This window comes from Anoplophora glabripennis, unplaced genomic scaffold, assembly GCF_000390285.2.
Source record: "Anoplophora glabripennis isolate ALB-LARVAE unplaced genomic scaffold, Agla_2.0 scaffold402, whole genome shotgun sequence".
In the NCBI taxonomy this organism is placed as follows: domain Eukaryota; kingdom Metazoa; phylum Arthropoda; class Insecta; order Coleoptera; family Cerambycidae; genus Anoplophora; species Anoplophora glabripennis.
In genome coordinates this window covers 241,101-254,831 of record NW_019416506.1, presented here as the reverse complement: position 1 = coordinate 254,831, position 13,731 = coordinate 241,101, and the positions used below count along the sequence as shown (strand labels likewise).

The following is a 13,731-nucleotide window of genomic DNA, read 5'->3' as shown; positions in this document are numbered from 1 at the left end:
AACTTTGTATATTTTTTAGCAATTAAACTGACAGCTAGTATTTATTTGCCTTTACAAAGTAAGTTGGTTGTTGGTAGAGAGGACGGTTCAATAATTATCGTTCCTGCGACACAGACGGTCATGTTGCAACTTTTACATGGAAATCATCAGCAGTACAAAGGTATTTTAGTAAAATCTTCTAGGCGGCTTCGTGATAATAGATTTTTTTTTAGGATGGCCCCAACATCAGATACTATCGGGTCATGGCGGGAGAGTAAACTGTCTTTTGTACCCACATAGAGAACATTCTAGATATGATAAAAACCATCTTGTCTCGGGTGGTGTGGATTTTGCTGTTTGTTTATGGGATTTGTACGCTGGTACACTACTTCATAGATTTTGTGTGCATGCAGGGGAAATTACTCAGTTGCTTGTACCTCCCAATAATTGCAGTGTTAGTATATTTTACACAATTTTGATTGGGTGTTTTTGGTCAAGTTAAAATTTATGTCAAGATAAAAAATGTCGCAATTGCTTGAGTTAGATACAAAATTTGAAGTATCGCCTTTAATATTTTATTTGATATGTTATACAGGGTGTTTTCTAAGTCCATGTCATAACTTCTGAAGGTTGTTCTGTAGGTAATTTTTTGACAAATAGTCCTTCCTATGTCCCTGCGGCACGTTTTGATGTCGACTTTTTTGCTGTTTCATAGTTAATTTTTTTAAAAAGTGTCTCCAAAGTGCTATTGTCTCCTTGGACAGAGATGCAATATAGATTGGTTAAAATCCAAACATCGACAAAATGTCGGGCAAAACGTCAAAAATAATTCTACTTGCGGAGATGTTTATCGGGAAGCTTCAATCATGGTGGGGTGTTATTTTACTGTCTGAGATCGGCTTGGGAGTATCGCAAATGATATTATAGTGGAAAAACTTAAATTTAACATTTCAAAGTCTTGTTTGTAGACTTACATGGCTGTCGTTAATGGTTGAATGATTTCCAGGCTGGTTGCCACGTCGTCAATTTACAACTCTTGACGTTTCGAGAGACATATCGCTCTCTTTTTCAGAAGTTTCAGAGTAACTTCTGAAGAAGAGAGTGATATGTCTTTCGTAACGTCAAAAGTTGTAAATCAACGACGTGGCAACCAGCCCGGAAATCATTCAACTATCAACATTTCAAACTTTGAAATTTCTATTTGAGTAACTTTTTTGGAGTTTTGGTATTTACACCGTATTTAAAGTTGTAGGTATTTCACTTTACAAAAGAAATTTTTTTTGTGAAAAATAGGTTTTAGGCACAGTGTGCTAAATCGGGTTGTTTTTAAAGATCCAAGTTAAAAAACTAGAGTTATTTAAATAAATATTGTTTTCTAAATTCAACATCATACTTTTTGAAAAATTATTCGAGCAGTCAATCTTACGAAAATATGTCATAGACATAGAAATCGCCCTGTAAATAAATTTATTTTTATTCTAACGGTAACCAGTGAAAATATATTCACATGGTAAACGTTTTTCCTTTAATTCTGCCGTCGTTTGTTGATGACATTAAATGTATACATTTTTAGGCGAGGATTCAAAAATGTATATGTTCTGTAGCTTCAGATCATTCAGTAACACTTTTAAGTTTAGCCGAGAGAAAATGTGTTTGTTTAGCTTCAAGGCATTTATTTCCCGTAACTACAATAAAGTGGAGGCCTAACGATGACTTCATGATAATCGGTTGTTCTGATGGCACTGTATATGTTTGGCAAATGGAAACCGGACATTTGGATAGAGTACTGCAAGGTAAAGTAATATCCTGCTGCAAGTTTTGTGTATCACATTGAATTTGGTGTTCCCATCGTGTTACGGTATTTTAAGGATAGAATGTAGAACCCTGATATCACAATATTCAAGTAGATGTCACTATACATAATATGTTTGTAGTAAAAATGGTACCACTATTACCATTTATAGTATTCGAGAATTTTTGTGACCACAAGGCGAACTAATCGCCCTATGCACATGAAAAAGCGTACTGCTGCTCTATAAAGGGTATTTCAGAAAGACCTCCCATAAATTCAGGGGGGTGATAGTACGACAAATAATAAGAATTTTTTGTCTTATGAACTATATGTCTATCTGCTCTTGTTTTCGAGATACAGAGCGACAAAATAAAATTTTTTAAATAGAATTTTTACGGAAATTTCCAAACGGTGCGAAATATTTTTATGAAATTTGGTATTCCGGGATTTTTAAGGACGCCAAATATGCTGATCTAATTATTATTTGGATATTTCATAGAGGACGCTAGTTACGCTACATTCCTATTACATTTTAGGTTCCAATTTTTTTAAGGTTAGGTTTTTTACCATTCAAGCTCCAATTTCTAATGTACAATTTTATTTTCTAAAAATGATGTACCTACTTTTATTGAAACTTCCTAATGTGGATGGTTTTCGAGAAACAAGGCTTTTAATTGAACTATTACAATATTACGGTGAAGAAAATAAATGACTTTTCTCAAAGTAGGCTTATATCAAAACTTATTGATGGATGTCTCATAAACAAAAACCTAACCTCAAAAAAATTTAAACTTAAAATGTAATACGAATGTAGCGTAACTAGCGCCCGCTATAAAATATACAAAAAAATAATTAGACCAATGTATTTGGCGTCCTTAAAAACCCCGGAATACCAAATTTCATAAAAATATTTCTCAGTTTGGAAATTTTTGTAAAAATTCTTTTAAAAAGTTTTATTTTCTCACTCTGTATCTCAAAAACAAGTGGAGATAGACATATAGGCAGTTCATAAAACAAAAAATTCTTATTTTTTGTCGTACTATCACCCCCTGAATTTGCGGGAGGTCTTTCTGAAACACCCTGTATTCAGAATCTTAATAAGAAACTTTGATCGGTATATTTATTAATACAATAAAGTAAAAATTAACCTTCAATAATTCTGTATAAAAATGTTCTGAAAGAGCAAAAGTCTAACTTTACGATGGGAATGTTGGTTGTCAGATGGCAGCATCAGGATCGTCCATTCCCAAAATATAAAAGGCAACCCTCGCATTCATTAAATATTTGGTTATTTCAATTTATATTTACTTCATTGTCTTTGTATATATTTTGCCTAACGATCTTTCCATTGTTTCAAAAGCCGTATTGTAATAAAAAGAGGTCTATTTTCTATGCGTAATGTAAAATATCGACAACCTCAGTACTAGATTTTTAGTGTTAAAGGAATATTGGGTGGCAAATTGCAATTCTCACCTGTACCTTTATTTCTAAAAACCTCAGGTATAGCAGCCGAAGAGGTGTTATATGCCTGTGANTATACGACAAGAATGTCGGTTGTCAGATGGCAGCACCAGGATCGTCCATTCAAAAAATATAAAAGGCAACCCTCGCATTCATTAAATTTTTTATTTCAATTTATATTTAATTTGTTGTCTTTGTACATCTTTTGCCTAATGATCTTTCCACTGTTTCAAAAGACCTATTGTAATAAAAAGGGGTTTATTTTCTATTTGTAATGTGAAATATCGACAACCCCAGTACTAGATTTCTAGTCTTAAAGGAATATTGGGTGGCAAATTGCAATTCTCACCTGTACCTTTATTTCTAAAAACCTCAGGTATAGCAGCCGAAGAGGTGTTATATGCCTGTGAGCAAAACGAGGGAACCAGTACATCTTCAGAAGTTGGTCTAGCGAACCCTGCCGTTCACTTCATCAGGTGAAACATTGTTTGTCCTTGATTCGTGGATTATTTAATATTTATTTTCCTGCAGGGCGTTGAGACATAGAAATCTATCGGCGATTCGGCACGCGACACAACGAGGCTTACATCAGCTGCATATGTTAGGGACTCATACAAATAACGACGATCCCCACATGCAACGGACCAATAACTGTTCTCTTTCTATCCAGGGACTCCGAACGAATCCGAAAGGTACGAGTAATGATTTTATTTTGATAACGTCAAATCTACTCGTTTATGCCAATCTTAAATTCGTATTTTCGTTTCAGATCCTGAGAGTCACATATTGTTCTTTGACATAGAATCCCTGATAATAGAGCTTTTAACTGAGGAGTACAACATGATGTCGCCGGGAAGTTTGGAGGCTGCTGGGTTAATTTCGCAGTCGGAATACCTAAAAGTGGCTGCTCTCACACAGAGCGCCAGTCCTGATGCCCACAAAAAAATTGTTGGTAAGTTAGGAAACTGACATTGGCACTTTTCAAGGAGCATTTCTCAACCTTAGTGTTTGATGTATAAAAAGTTTTTTCTACAATTAATTTTCTGTTTCATAATTTTTTATGACAAAAATATTTAAAAAAAGTTTATAATTCACAGAGTGAATCTCAAATATGTACAACCGCTGTCCAAATGGAAAGTAATCATTTACGCACAAATTGAAAGTATGCCAAGTCACGTGTCAAGAAAATTATTTAAGACTTCAGTGATTTAGTTTCATACTGTAGGTTAAATCTAGCTAATGCAACACTAATACAGGGTATTTGCAAAACAGTGGCATGTTCAGTGCAAACTGCAACACTTTTCTTGAAAATCACGTGAACAATTGAATGTTGTGTTTATGAAAATATTATTTAATGTTCATTTAATTAAATTTTAACTTTTTTTATTCCTATTTGTTTTAGCTGTACCGATATTTAAAATTCTATACATATTTATTTAAGATCTACCCATTGTATTTTTATTATAACCTTTAAAATACCTGAATTTAAGCATCTATATGTACTAAGATATGAGTAAATGCTTCTTTTTAACGACATCAATGTAAAAAATATGACTTACTAATTGAATACTAACTTTTTCCTGCAAGACTTTTTTGGGAAAATGAAAAATAAAGCCGAAAATATGGAAATGATAATAAAAGAGAAAGATAAACACGGTAAATTTCTTTAAAGTAGTGCTTTCTTGCTTTATTTTCTATGCTTACGAAAATAGATTAGCGAATTTTAGTTTATGTTGTTTAGCTCTAATAAAGTCTGATTAGTTGCAGCTTAACCTAATCAGTCACTTTAGTCAGTGATTAACTTACCTTCCTTTACTCGAACATATTAAATATTAAGGAAATCAAAATGAGATATTTTGATATAAAGTTCTTATGAAAAATTTATCTCGACAGTTTTCCCGTTTTTTTTTGCTTTCCTACTAAAATTGCTATGATCAGAATTAATTAAAAAATGTTGTATTCCTTAATGTTTAACACGAATGCTAGTGTTTAACTTATTAAAATACTAACAGTTTTCTATAACATTTTTAAAAAGGCATACTTGCAAAAATGAAGGAAGGAGCTGAAAATGCTTTAGCAAAAGCTGAAAGTGTGCTGAAGCAAAGTGGTGATAACTGTAAAGGTAAGATTTACACGAATATAATGCACATTTTTTTGGTGGTTACTTCACAGGCAATGGTAAATCACAGTAAATCACACATACCTTTTTTTTTGTAATGTTACTTATTGCGATGATTAAATTATATTATTTTTTCTGTACATATTTCAAATCTTCGACTGTTTGAGCGAACAGCGTGTTTTTCTTTTGGGATTTTTATTTTAACCCGACAGAACCCAACAAGGGAAGCAATTTTTTCCAATAACATTTTTTTCAAATAATAAAAGCTAATGAAAAAGCTATTTTAAATAATTCGTTGAAAAATAATGTAATAATAGCTAAAAGTCAACAAAAAATTTATTAAGGGTTTTTTTCTATTACCTTTCCTTCTATTAAAAAAAAATTGTCAAAAACACTTTTTTAGGCCGCTACAGTGGTGTAACCCCTGAATTATGTTTTCATATTGGCGTTTCCTCTTGTTTTATTTTCTTTATATCTTATACCAACAACTCGCGCACGGTGCGATGTCTCATTAAAGTAGAGAGTTAACTAGGTTTTAAGCAATACACTACATAATTTCGACTATTAAAATTTACATAAATTAATTTATATATGGGGAGTGTCACCAAAATGCTGCCATAGCATCGCAATTCTACTTATACAAAGTTATCTAAATTAAAACGTTAGTTTTTTTTCATTGTTTTTGAACTTTTGAAAAAGTGTTCCTACTTTTTTAGGTCTGTGTCATGTTAAAAAGAAAACTAATAAAAACCCTTAAATAATTCTTTTGAGACATAATTTTGCTCTAATTAATGTGGCCACAGTATTTTTCGATGTATTGGAATTGAAAACTTTGTAAGAGAAAGAAGCCACATTCGTTAAACCAAAACTGATGTTTAAAAGTACATATATGTTTGTGAGCAAGGGCATCAAAAACTTGTTTGCTCTTTCTAACTTTATTATGCATAGCTTAATTTGTGAAGCGAAATGTCTGTTGAATTGCAATGTGCTTTGTTTTCATCAAAAAGTAAATATTACTGATTTTCTTGATAAAAATCTACAATTTTTGCTGACGTCAACGAATCGTTTATAATTTTTTTCCAGATAGATTGATAAATAAAAAAACAAATAAAATTTCGGCACACTAACAAAAGAAATCTGATCCAACAAATACTTTTTATGTTCGTGTTACTGTTTGTTTCAGATGCAATCGATTCTAGTCTTCGGTCCTACAAGCCTAATTCTTTAGGCCCCCTCGATACTAGTCATGCAATGGAGATAGCACAGTTGTTGCTGTCTTTGTTACACTCTTGGGGTTTAGATCACGACCTTGACAGAGTTTGTCAAGTTAAGTTAGGTTTATTGAGACCGATGGTAAGGACTTTTTATTATAGAATTTCATAAATATTAACCGCTCTACGTTTACAACTTTATTCTAATTTTAAACATTTAATTTTTTGGAAATATCAGTTTCGTATTATAAAATATTCCATTTAGGTTCCAATTTCGTATGGAGTTTTGTCCAAAGCCAATCACATGTCACTTTTTTTACCGACATGGCACAACACCATACCAGTAGACGAAGAAATGTTACCGGCTGATTTGTCTTTAACTAACAGTTTACCCCCCGAACTTGTAAGACAGGAACAGATAACGAGGATATTTACTTCTCACACCCACTGGGAATTGAGTACAACCTTAACGAGTAACCACCTGTTGGCTATTATTGCTCTTAGCCACACTCTGATGTCGATGAGTAACGCGACTTTTGTCCCCGAACAAGAGAGGAATAGAAAACTTCACAGGTACGTTGTGGCTTGATGTTTCTAATTTTAAGCGCATACTATTACTCATTCATTTGTTTTATGCACATAACGATTTTATATTTTAGGCAGTCCACTAGAGTAAATTGGAGCAAAACGGACGAAGAACATGAAGAGATGTACACTCAGCAGCAGGCTCAAATTAAACAGGGCTGGTCCTTGTTAGCTACCCTGCATTGTGTCTTGTTACCAGATAAAGTAAATACTTTTCTAGGGTCTTATACAGGGTGTAACTTTCAGTGGGGTCATATTTATACCGGGTGCCCCATTTTAATTGATACACGTAAATATCTCGCCAGAGAAGCCACCAATCGAAAAATGACCTAGCGTAAAAGCTGTCCAGTTCACTGGGGGAAACCAGCTGCTTACCTAGGATTTGACCTTGACCTCACCTTGAAGGTCAATTGAGGGTCAACTTCGGAATTTTAAATGGGACCCTTTTTTTTAACCTTGGATTCAGCAGAAAATTTTACATCCGGATGTGATCATAACTTTGACCTGAGGTCAAGGTCAAGGTCATGAGTTTAAATAATTCGTCACCCATAATGCAGCCTCGGAATAAGATGTTGACCTTCAGAATCGACGGGATTTACATCAATGTACTCAATCATGACCTTCAATTCGTCCTTGACCTCCACTTTGTCAAGGTCATTTGAAGGTCGACTTTAGTAATTATAGGAAAAAATTATGCTACGAACGAGTGAGGGGTAAATAATATAAAAATATCTTGTTACTCAACGAAGGTATAACTTCGCTTGAAAATTGAAAAAAGAGATATCTGAGTACGTTACAAAGTAAAACTGACGGTGAAAAATTGAAAAAAAATAAAAATATCACACTACTATTTGTGAGCCATTGAATTATGTTGTCATTACGTTAGTATTCTGGATTTAAATCTTCACCTGATCTTCAAATGAATTTGTTTTTGATCCCTTATTTTGCAAACGTACTTGGATACAAATTTACCGTTTCCCAAGATCTGATCTAAGTAATACACGGCCTGGCAGAAAAGAAAACAAAGCGAACCTTCAAATTCAATCCCGAGCATCTTTCGCAACATTTGTTGAGTTGAAAGTCGATTTTTATAGTTGACTTTCAAATGACCTTGACAAAGTCGAGGTCAAGGACGAATCGAAAGTCGTGATTGAGTACCTTGATGTAAATCCCATCGATTCTGGAGGTCAACATCTTATTCCGAGGCTGCTTCAAGGGTGACGAATCATTTAAACCCGTCATGACCTTGACCTCAAGGTCAAAGTTGTGATCACATCGGGATGTAAAATTTTCTGCTGAATCCATTTCCAAGTAATGATGGGTAGTTCGCGAACGAACGAGTTAAAACGAACGATTCTTCATAGTGAACTAAAAGAACTAGTTCCCTGTTCTAAAACAAAGTAGTTCGCGTGAACTATTTGTGTCGATTTTGACCGATCTTATGTTTCGGTCTGTCAAAGCATATAGCAGCGCACAACGTATTCATTTCGTTCATTCATTACGTCTGCTCAACGAAACAGCTTCGAATCGAAATAGTTCGCGAACTAAAACAAAAACAAACAATTTTTCAATACATACGTATGATTGCGATGCGGATATGAGAAGGCAGGCGCACGGAATATAAAAGCGCATCTATAATTCCTAGGATTAGGAGTTTTAAAGTTAGAAAATCGAAAAAACAGTCTATTATTGTCAGCCATTCCTAGGAAAAAGTCTAATGAACATATATTGTAAGAAATTCCAGTGGCAAAACAGTTTATTCTACGTTAGATTATTAATATTGTGCATACAAACAAAAGCAGGAGAGGTAGGTACTTTAGACCGTTTTGTCTGATTGGTTGAATATTTACGAAAAAACCTATTATACATTAGACTATTTTGCCTTAGTTTAGATCATTAGATTTTTTTGACTTTAGAAGTAAATGAAAAAACGCGCAACAACTATTAGATTTAGCGCAAATGTAAAACAATGCAACCCGCTCATAAATATTACTAATTTGAAATTATTAATTTTTAAAACACAGTGGTATATACATTTGCTAGCTTATTTCAGTACTCCGCCCTCTAAATGTAAATGAATCTGCATGCACATTTGACCGAGACTCAACTATCGCAATCGCGCCTGGCAACGGGAGAACGAGAGATGGTTTTGCTAGTGACTCACGTCTTCGAATATCTAAAGTAGTTCACGAACTAGATTTAAGAATAGTTTATTTGGAGCAAGTAGTTCTCGAGAACTAGTTCACCGAAATGAACTATTATGCCCATCACTATTTCCAAGGTTAAAAATAGGGGGTCCCATTTAAAAAACAAATTATAACTCGACTAAATTAAAAAATAGAAAATTTCAGATTAGTATTCTGTGGAACAATTGAACCAGCTCTCATTTAAAGACACCTAGTATAATTTTGTAATGATTTCGTTTTTAGGTTGTTGAACACGGCGCCAAAAATTTTAAAAGACCACAAGTCGAAATGATGGCCAAAAGGTGGCAGCATCATTGCGTTGAGGTTAGGGAAGCCGCTCAAACTTTACTGCTGGCTGAATTGTCCAGGTAATTATTAATAGTTAATGTCTACCGTAGTACATTTAACAGTGTTTTATTTTTATCAGAATGGGTCCAAAAGGAAGAAAACAGCTGGTCGAGTCTTGGGCGCAATATCTGCCCCTGTACACACAAACCGAAACGATAAATCAACAGGCCAATTCTCCCCCATCCCTCCAAAATAACGGTAATAACACCGGCCAAGCACCGCAGACTCCGGACCCTGTCGTAAGTCATTTTTCCAAATTGTTATATTTCAAATGTGTAACGACTTTTTATTAGGATGAGGAATTCGAAGAAGAGGACGAAGAGCAAATTAGGAAACCTTCGAGTTTGTCCGAATTAAAAAGGAAACAATCGACTGCTGTTATACTGCTGGGTATTATAGGTGCTGAATTCGGCCAAGATATTACCGGCGGCGATAATAACAAGAAGAGGTCGAGCGAGGATCGCAGGAAAAGTTCAGTTGTCGAAGGATTTGGTAAGTCTTTTGAAAATTATGTTTCATCTAAAACCCTTCTAGGTGCTTTTTTTAACGCAATAAGTTATTTGCCCAGTATTTATATTTTATGCTTTACAAGGTAGAACATTGTTTTAAAATTTTTTTAAATTTGTTATTTAAAAATTCTATTAGTGGAGTAAAATAAGATTTTGATTTCGGTGTTAGAAACAACATATAAAAAGTTACCAACCGTAGAGTGTACTCTTGATTATTTATTTAACAAATTAGTTGCAAAATTCCATTGTTTATTGTATACAGTGTAGGAAAGTACCGATGGTCTATCAGAAGTTACGTGAGAGCGATAAAGTAAGCCATAGAAATCCATGTGATAGACAAGGATGGCTATAATGAAGGCGTCTAATAGTCAACGCCCATTTCGCCCTTCCACAAATAAGAAGTGGATCTTAAAGTCCAATAACTTTAGTTCAAAATATGATATTGCAACTTTACAGGAGCATTTTTTGAAGCTTGAAATTTGTATTTTAAGACTGTCCATTTTGTTATATTTAAAACGTTGAATCTATATTAAAATTTAAAGAAAAACAAAAAAAAATTTTTTCTAAAACGATGAAATTTGTTAAATAAACTAAAAGTTTTTTTTGCTTGTTTAACCAATATATTTTCAAACTATGATCTTACAAAAAGTATAATCAATGAAAAAATATAAAAAATACAGTTTTTCAATAAATTGTTACGAGATTCAGTTTTACCTATATTTTTTCATGATGACATTATGTAGTAGAAGTTTATCTGGTAATGTAATTCATTCTCGTGATTCGAGAATTATATTTTTGAAGATTAGAAAGAGTTAGAGAAAACATCTGCTCGGTGAATGGAGCTCACCTGGTGAGGAGGGAAGGGAGAATGTTGATTTCATTTTATATTTGTTCAATGATCTGAAAAATCCTAAAAATATCAATATGAGTAAAATTACTTTGAAAATTTAATTTTTAAATAAATTGTTTAAAAAAGTCGGCCATATTGGATCAGTCATTTTGAATTTTCATTTTCTGACATAATATTCTTGTTCAGCGACTTCTAAAACCCCTATAATATCAATTTGATTAAAATTGCTTTGAAAAGTGTCATTTCTTAATAAATTGTTTAAAAAAAAGTTGGCCATATTGGATCAGCAATTTTGAATTTTTATTTTTTAACATTATATTCTTATTCAGTACATTTAAAATAATCTTTGAAGAACCATTTTTTATTATTTAAACAATTAAATAATAATTAGCGTACAAATATAAGTTTATAACCTTTTTCTATAAGCCATTTCAAGGCAATTGCAAAAATTGTTTTATGAAAATCCAAGGCTCTGCTAATTATTTCGAAATAATGCATATTTTTAAGCTACCTTTACTCTATATGTAAAGTAGATTTAAATTTCTTTTTTGATGGAAAGTTGGTCCAGAGCTTTCATAAATGATTACTCTGGCTGTGATCGGTGTAATTTTTCATTAGGTTCTATTCAACCAAACAGTGATCGCATTATCTCGAGCACAGGCATAATCAATGTTCCCTTTAATTTTTTTGCTGACTGCGCAATATAAAAATATATGGGCGCAAAAATGTTCAAAAATTTTTTAGACCCTCTAAATGTTACTTTTTTAGTGAAATTTGGATTTTTGCCATTTTTAGATGCAATTGATTTATAAAATGAAATTTTAAAAAAGTGGTGGACAAACCCATTGTGCGCAGAATGCAAAAACAGCTGCGCAACTTGCGAAAAATTAATGCGCACACCCGTGCAGCTTTGAGGGAATTTTGGGTGTAATGGTTTGTTACTGTTCATTATAGACGAATCAATATTTTTCGTTGCAGTACCAGTCGTGCAATGTTGGGTTGCCTAAGCTCGGCGTCCACATGGCATGTGAACATTTACGAAAGCTTTGTAGCATTGTACTCTACTCTGATGCGAAATTTGAGCGAAATCTGTCAAATAATTTGTTTACAGCTGTTAATTTTGTTAGTTAGTCCACTTAAAGTGTGTTCTGCGATTTTTACTATGGATAATGTTATTGACAAAGAGTTTGCCTAAAATTTTGTGCTACCAAGAAAATTTCTTTCAACATTAATATACAGAACATATCAATTTTTTTTTCTACTGTAGGTCCTGGAAATAACAATTTAGCAAGACTGACTTCAATGGCATTATCTCATTTGCTACTGGCTCCGCCATCTCCAAAACTACCTGCACACATTCCACTGAGAAGGGCCGCCATAGATTTGATCGGTAGAGGTTTCACCGTGTGGGCCCCTTTTTTAGATATTAGTAAAGTATTATTAGGTGAGATATAAAAAAAATAAAGGAAATTATGTTTAAGTTTTCGAGTAAATTCAAATCGTAGGTCTCCTAGAATTGTGTTCAGAAGCAGACAGATTGGTTCCGAGTATGACTTACGGTTTACCTTTAACACCACAAGCAGACTCGTGTCGGACTGCTAGGCATGCTTTAACACTAATAGCTACTGCTAGGTAAGGATTAAGTGTAGGGGAAAACTTTAATTACACTTCAAATATGTATTTTTAGACCAGCGGCATTTATTACCACAATGGCGAAAGAGGTGGCACGGTACAACGCAATGCAACAAAATGCACAAACTTTAAATATTAACATGAATAATAATGTTCTGCACAAGGCAAAACCGGAGATATTGCGAGGCGTGGAATTATTGATAGAAAAAATGCAAAACGAAATGTCTGAACTTCTCGTAGAGGTAAACTTACATTCGACGGATATATACTATTTTTCATTCTTACGTTTTATAGTTAATGGATATTATTCTTCATTGTTTGGATCCTAGTCAATTAAAAAATAAAGGTTTACAGGAAGTTTTTCCAGCAGTTTGCAGGTTTAATCAAGTCTCTCACTGTCCCGCAACAAGGAGAATAGCAGGTAAGTCTTTATCCACTTTAAAGTTCATAAGTTGTATGATTTGAATGATTTGGAATATTTCAAGATCGATTGCGTAATTATTGTTTTTAGTTGGCTCTCATATAGGGTCATTGACCCTTTACGAGCTTCGTCAAGGAAAGTGTACCACAATTCATGCACATTCGTCTGCCGTTACAGCCCTTAGTTTTAGTCCCGACGGTAAATTCCTGGTTAGTTACGCCTGTGGCGAAAATAAACTTAGTTTTTGGCAGACTAGTACAGGTAAGTGTTTAGTGATATTTTTACAGCTTTGTTCTTATTAATTTACATGCACCATAATCAGCTAGATCAGGTCGGCTTTGTAATAATAGTCTGTCGAATCAGTAAAATTTCAATTGTTTACATTATTGGCATAACATCAGTAATGTAGCGAATCCATTGTTATTATCTGGAAAAGCAAATGTCAAATTGTAAATGTCAGTATTTGACATTTGATTTTGACAGTTCAACAATTTAAGAAGGTATCCAGTTTTCAATAGTACTTATTAGCCCAGTCGGGTTGTCATTTAACCAGGAAAAAATTAGGGACCACAATTTTATTGTTCTAACCTTTAGGGGGGGTCAATAGTAGTGTAAATTCAGAATCGCGACTGAATTCC

At 33.5% G+C, this 13,731-nt stretch overlaps 1 protein-coding gene across 6 annotated transcripts in view; it reads left to right on the top strand.

The window, feature by feature from the left end:
- LOC108910788 (WD repeat-containing protein 7) overlaps nt 1-13,731 on the top strand; it is a 29,315-nt gene that overhangs the window by 9,208 nt on the left and 6,376 nt on the right. For 2 of the 6 annotated variants that reach the window (XM_018715503.2, XM_023454779.1), the window contains 18 exons: nt 20-160; nt 213-433; nt 1,553-1,772; nt 3,609-3,708; nt 3,764-3,924; nt 4,002-4,184; nt 5,268-5,354; nt 6,535-6,704; nt 6,828-7,135; nt 7,222-7,351; nt 9,577-9,701; nt 9,761-9,920; nt 9,975-10,173; nt 12,308-12,484; nt 12,546-12,672; nt 12,728-12,914; nt 12,967-13,093; nt 13,184-13,354. In XM_018715503.2, coding sequence (XP_018571019.1) covers nt 20-160; nt 213-433; nt 1,553-1,772; nt 3,609-3,708; nt 3,764-3,924; nt 4,002-4,184; nt 5,268-5,354; nt 6,535-6,704; nt 6,828-7,135; nt 7,222-7,351; nt 9,577-9,701; nt 9,761-9,920; nt 9,975-10,173; nt 12,308-12,484; nt 12,546-12,672; nt 12,728-12,914; nt 12,967-13,093; nt 13,184-13,354 — 2,994 coding nt within the window. Of the gene's footprint in view, nt 1-19; nt 161-212; nt 434-1,552; nt 1,773-3,608; nt 3,709-3,763; nt 3,925-4,001; nt 4,185-4,819; nt 4,889-5,267; nt 5,355-6,534; nt 6,705-6,827; nt 7,136-7,221; nt 7,352-9,576; nt 9,702-9,760; nt 9,921-9,974; nt 10,174-12,307; nt 12,485-12,545; nt 12,673-12,727; nt 12,915-12,966; nt 13,094-13,183; nt 13,355-13,731 lie in introns of all 6 variants that reach the window. The other 4 variants (XM_023454780.1, XM_023454778.1, XM_018715504.1 and 1 more) reach the window with 3 other exon arrangements.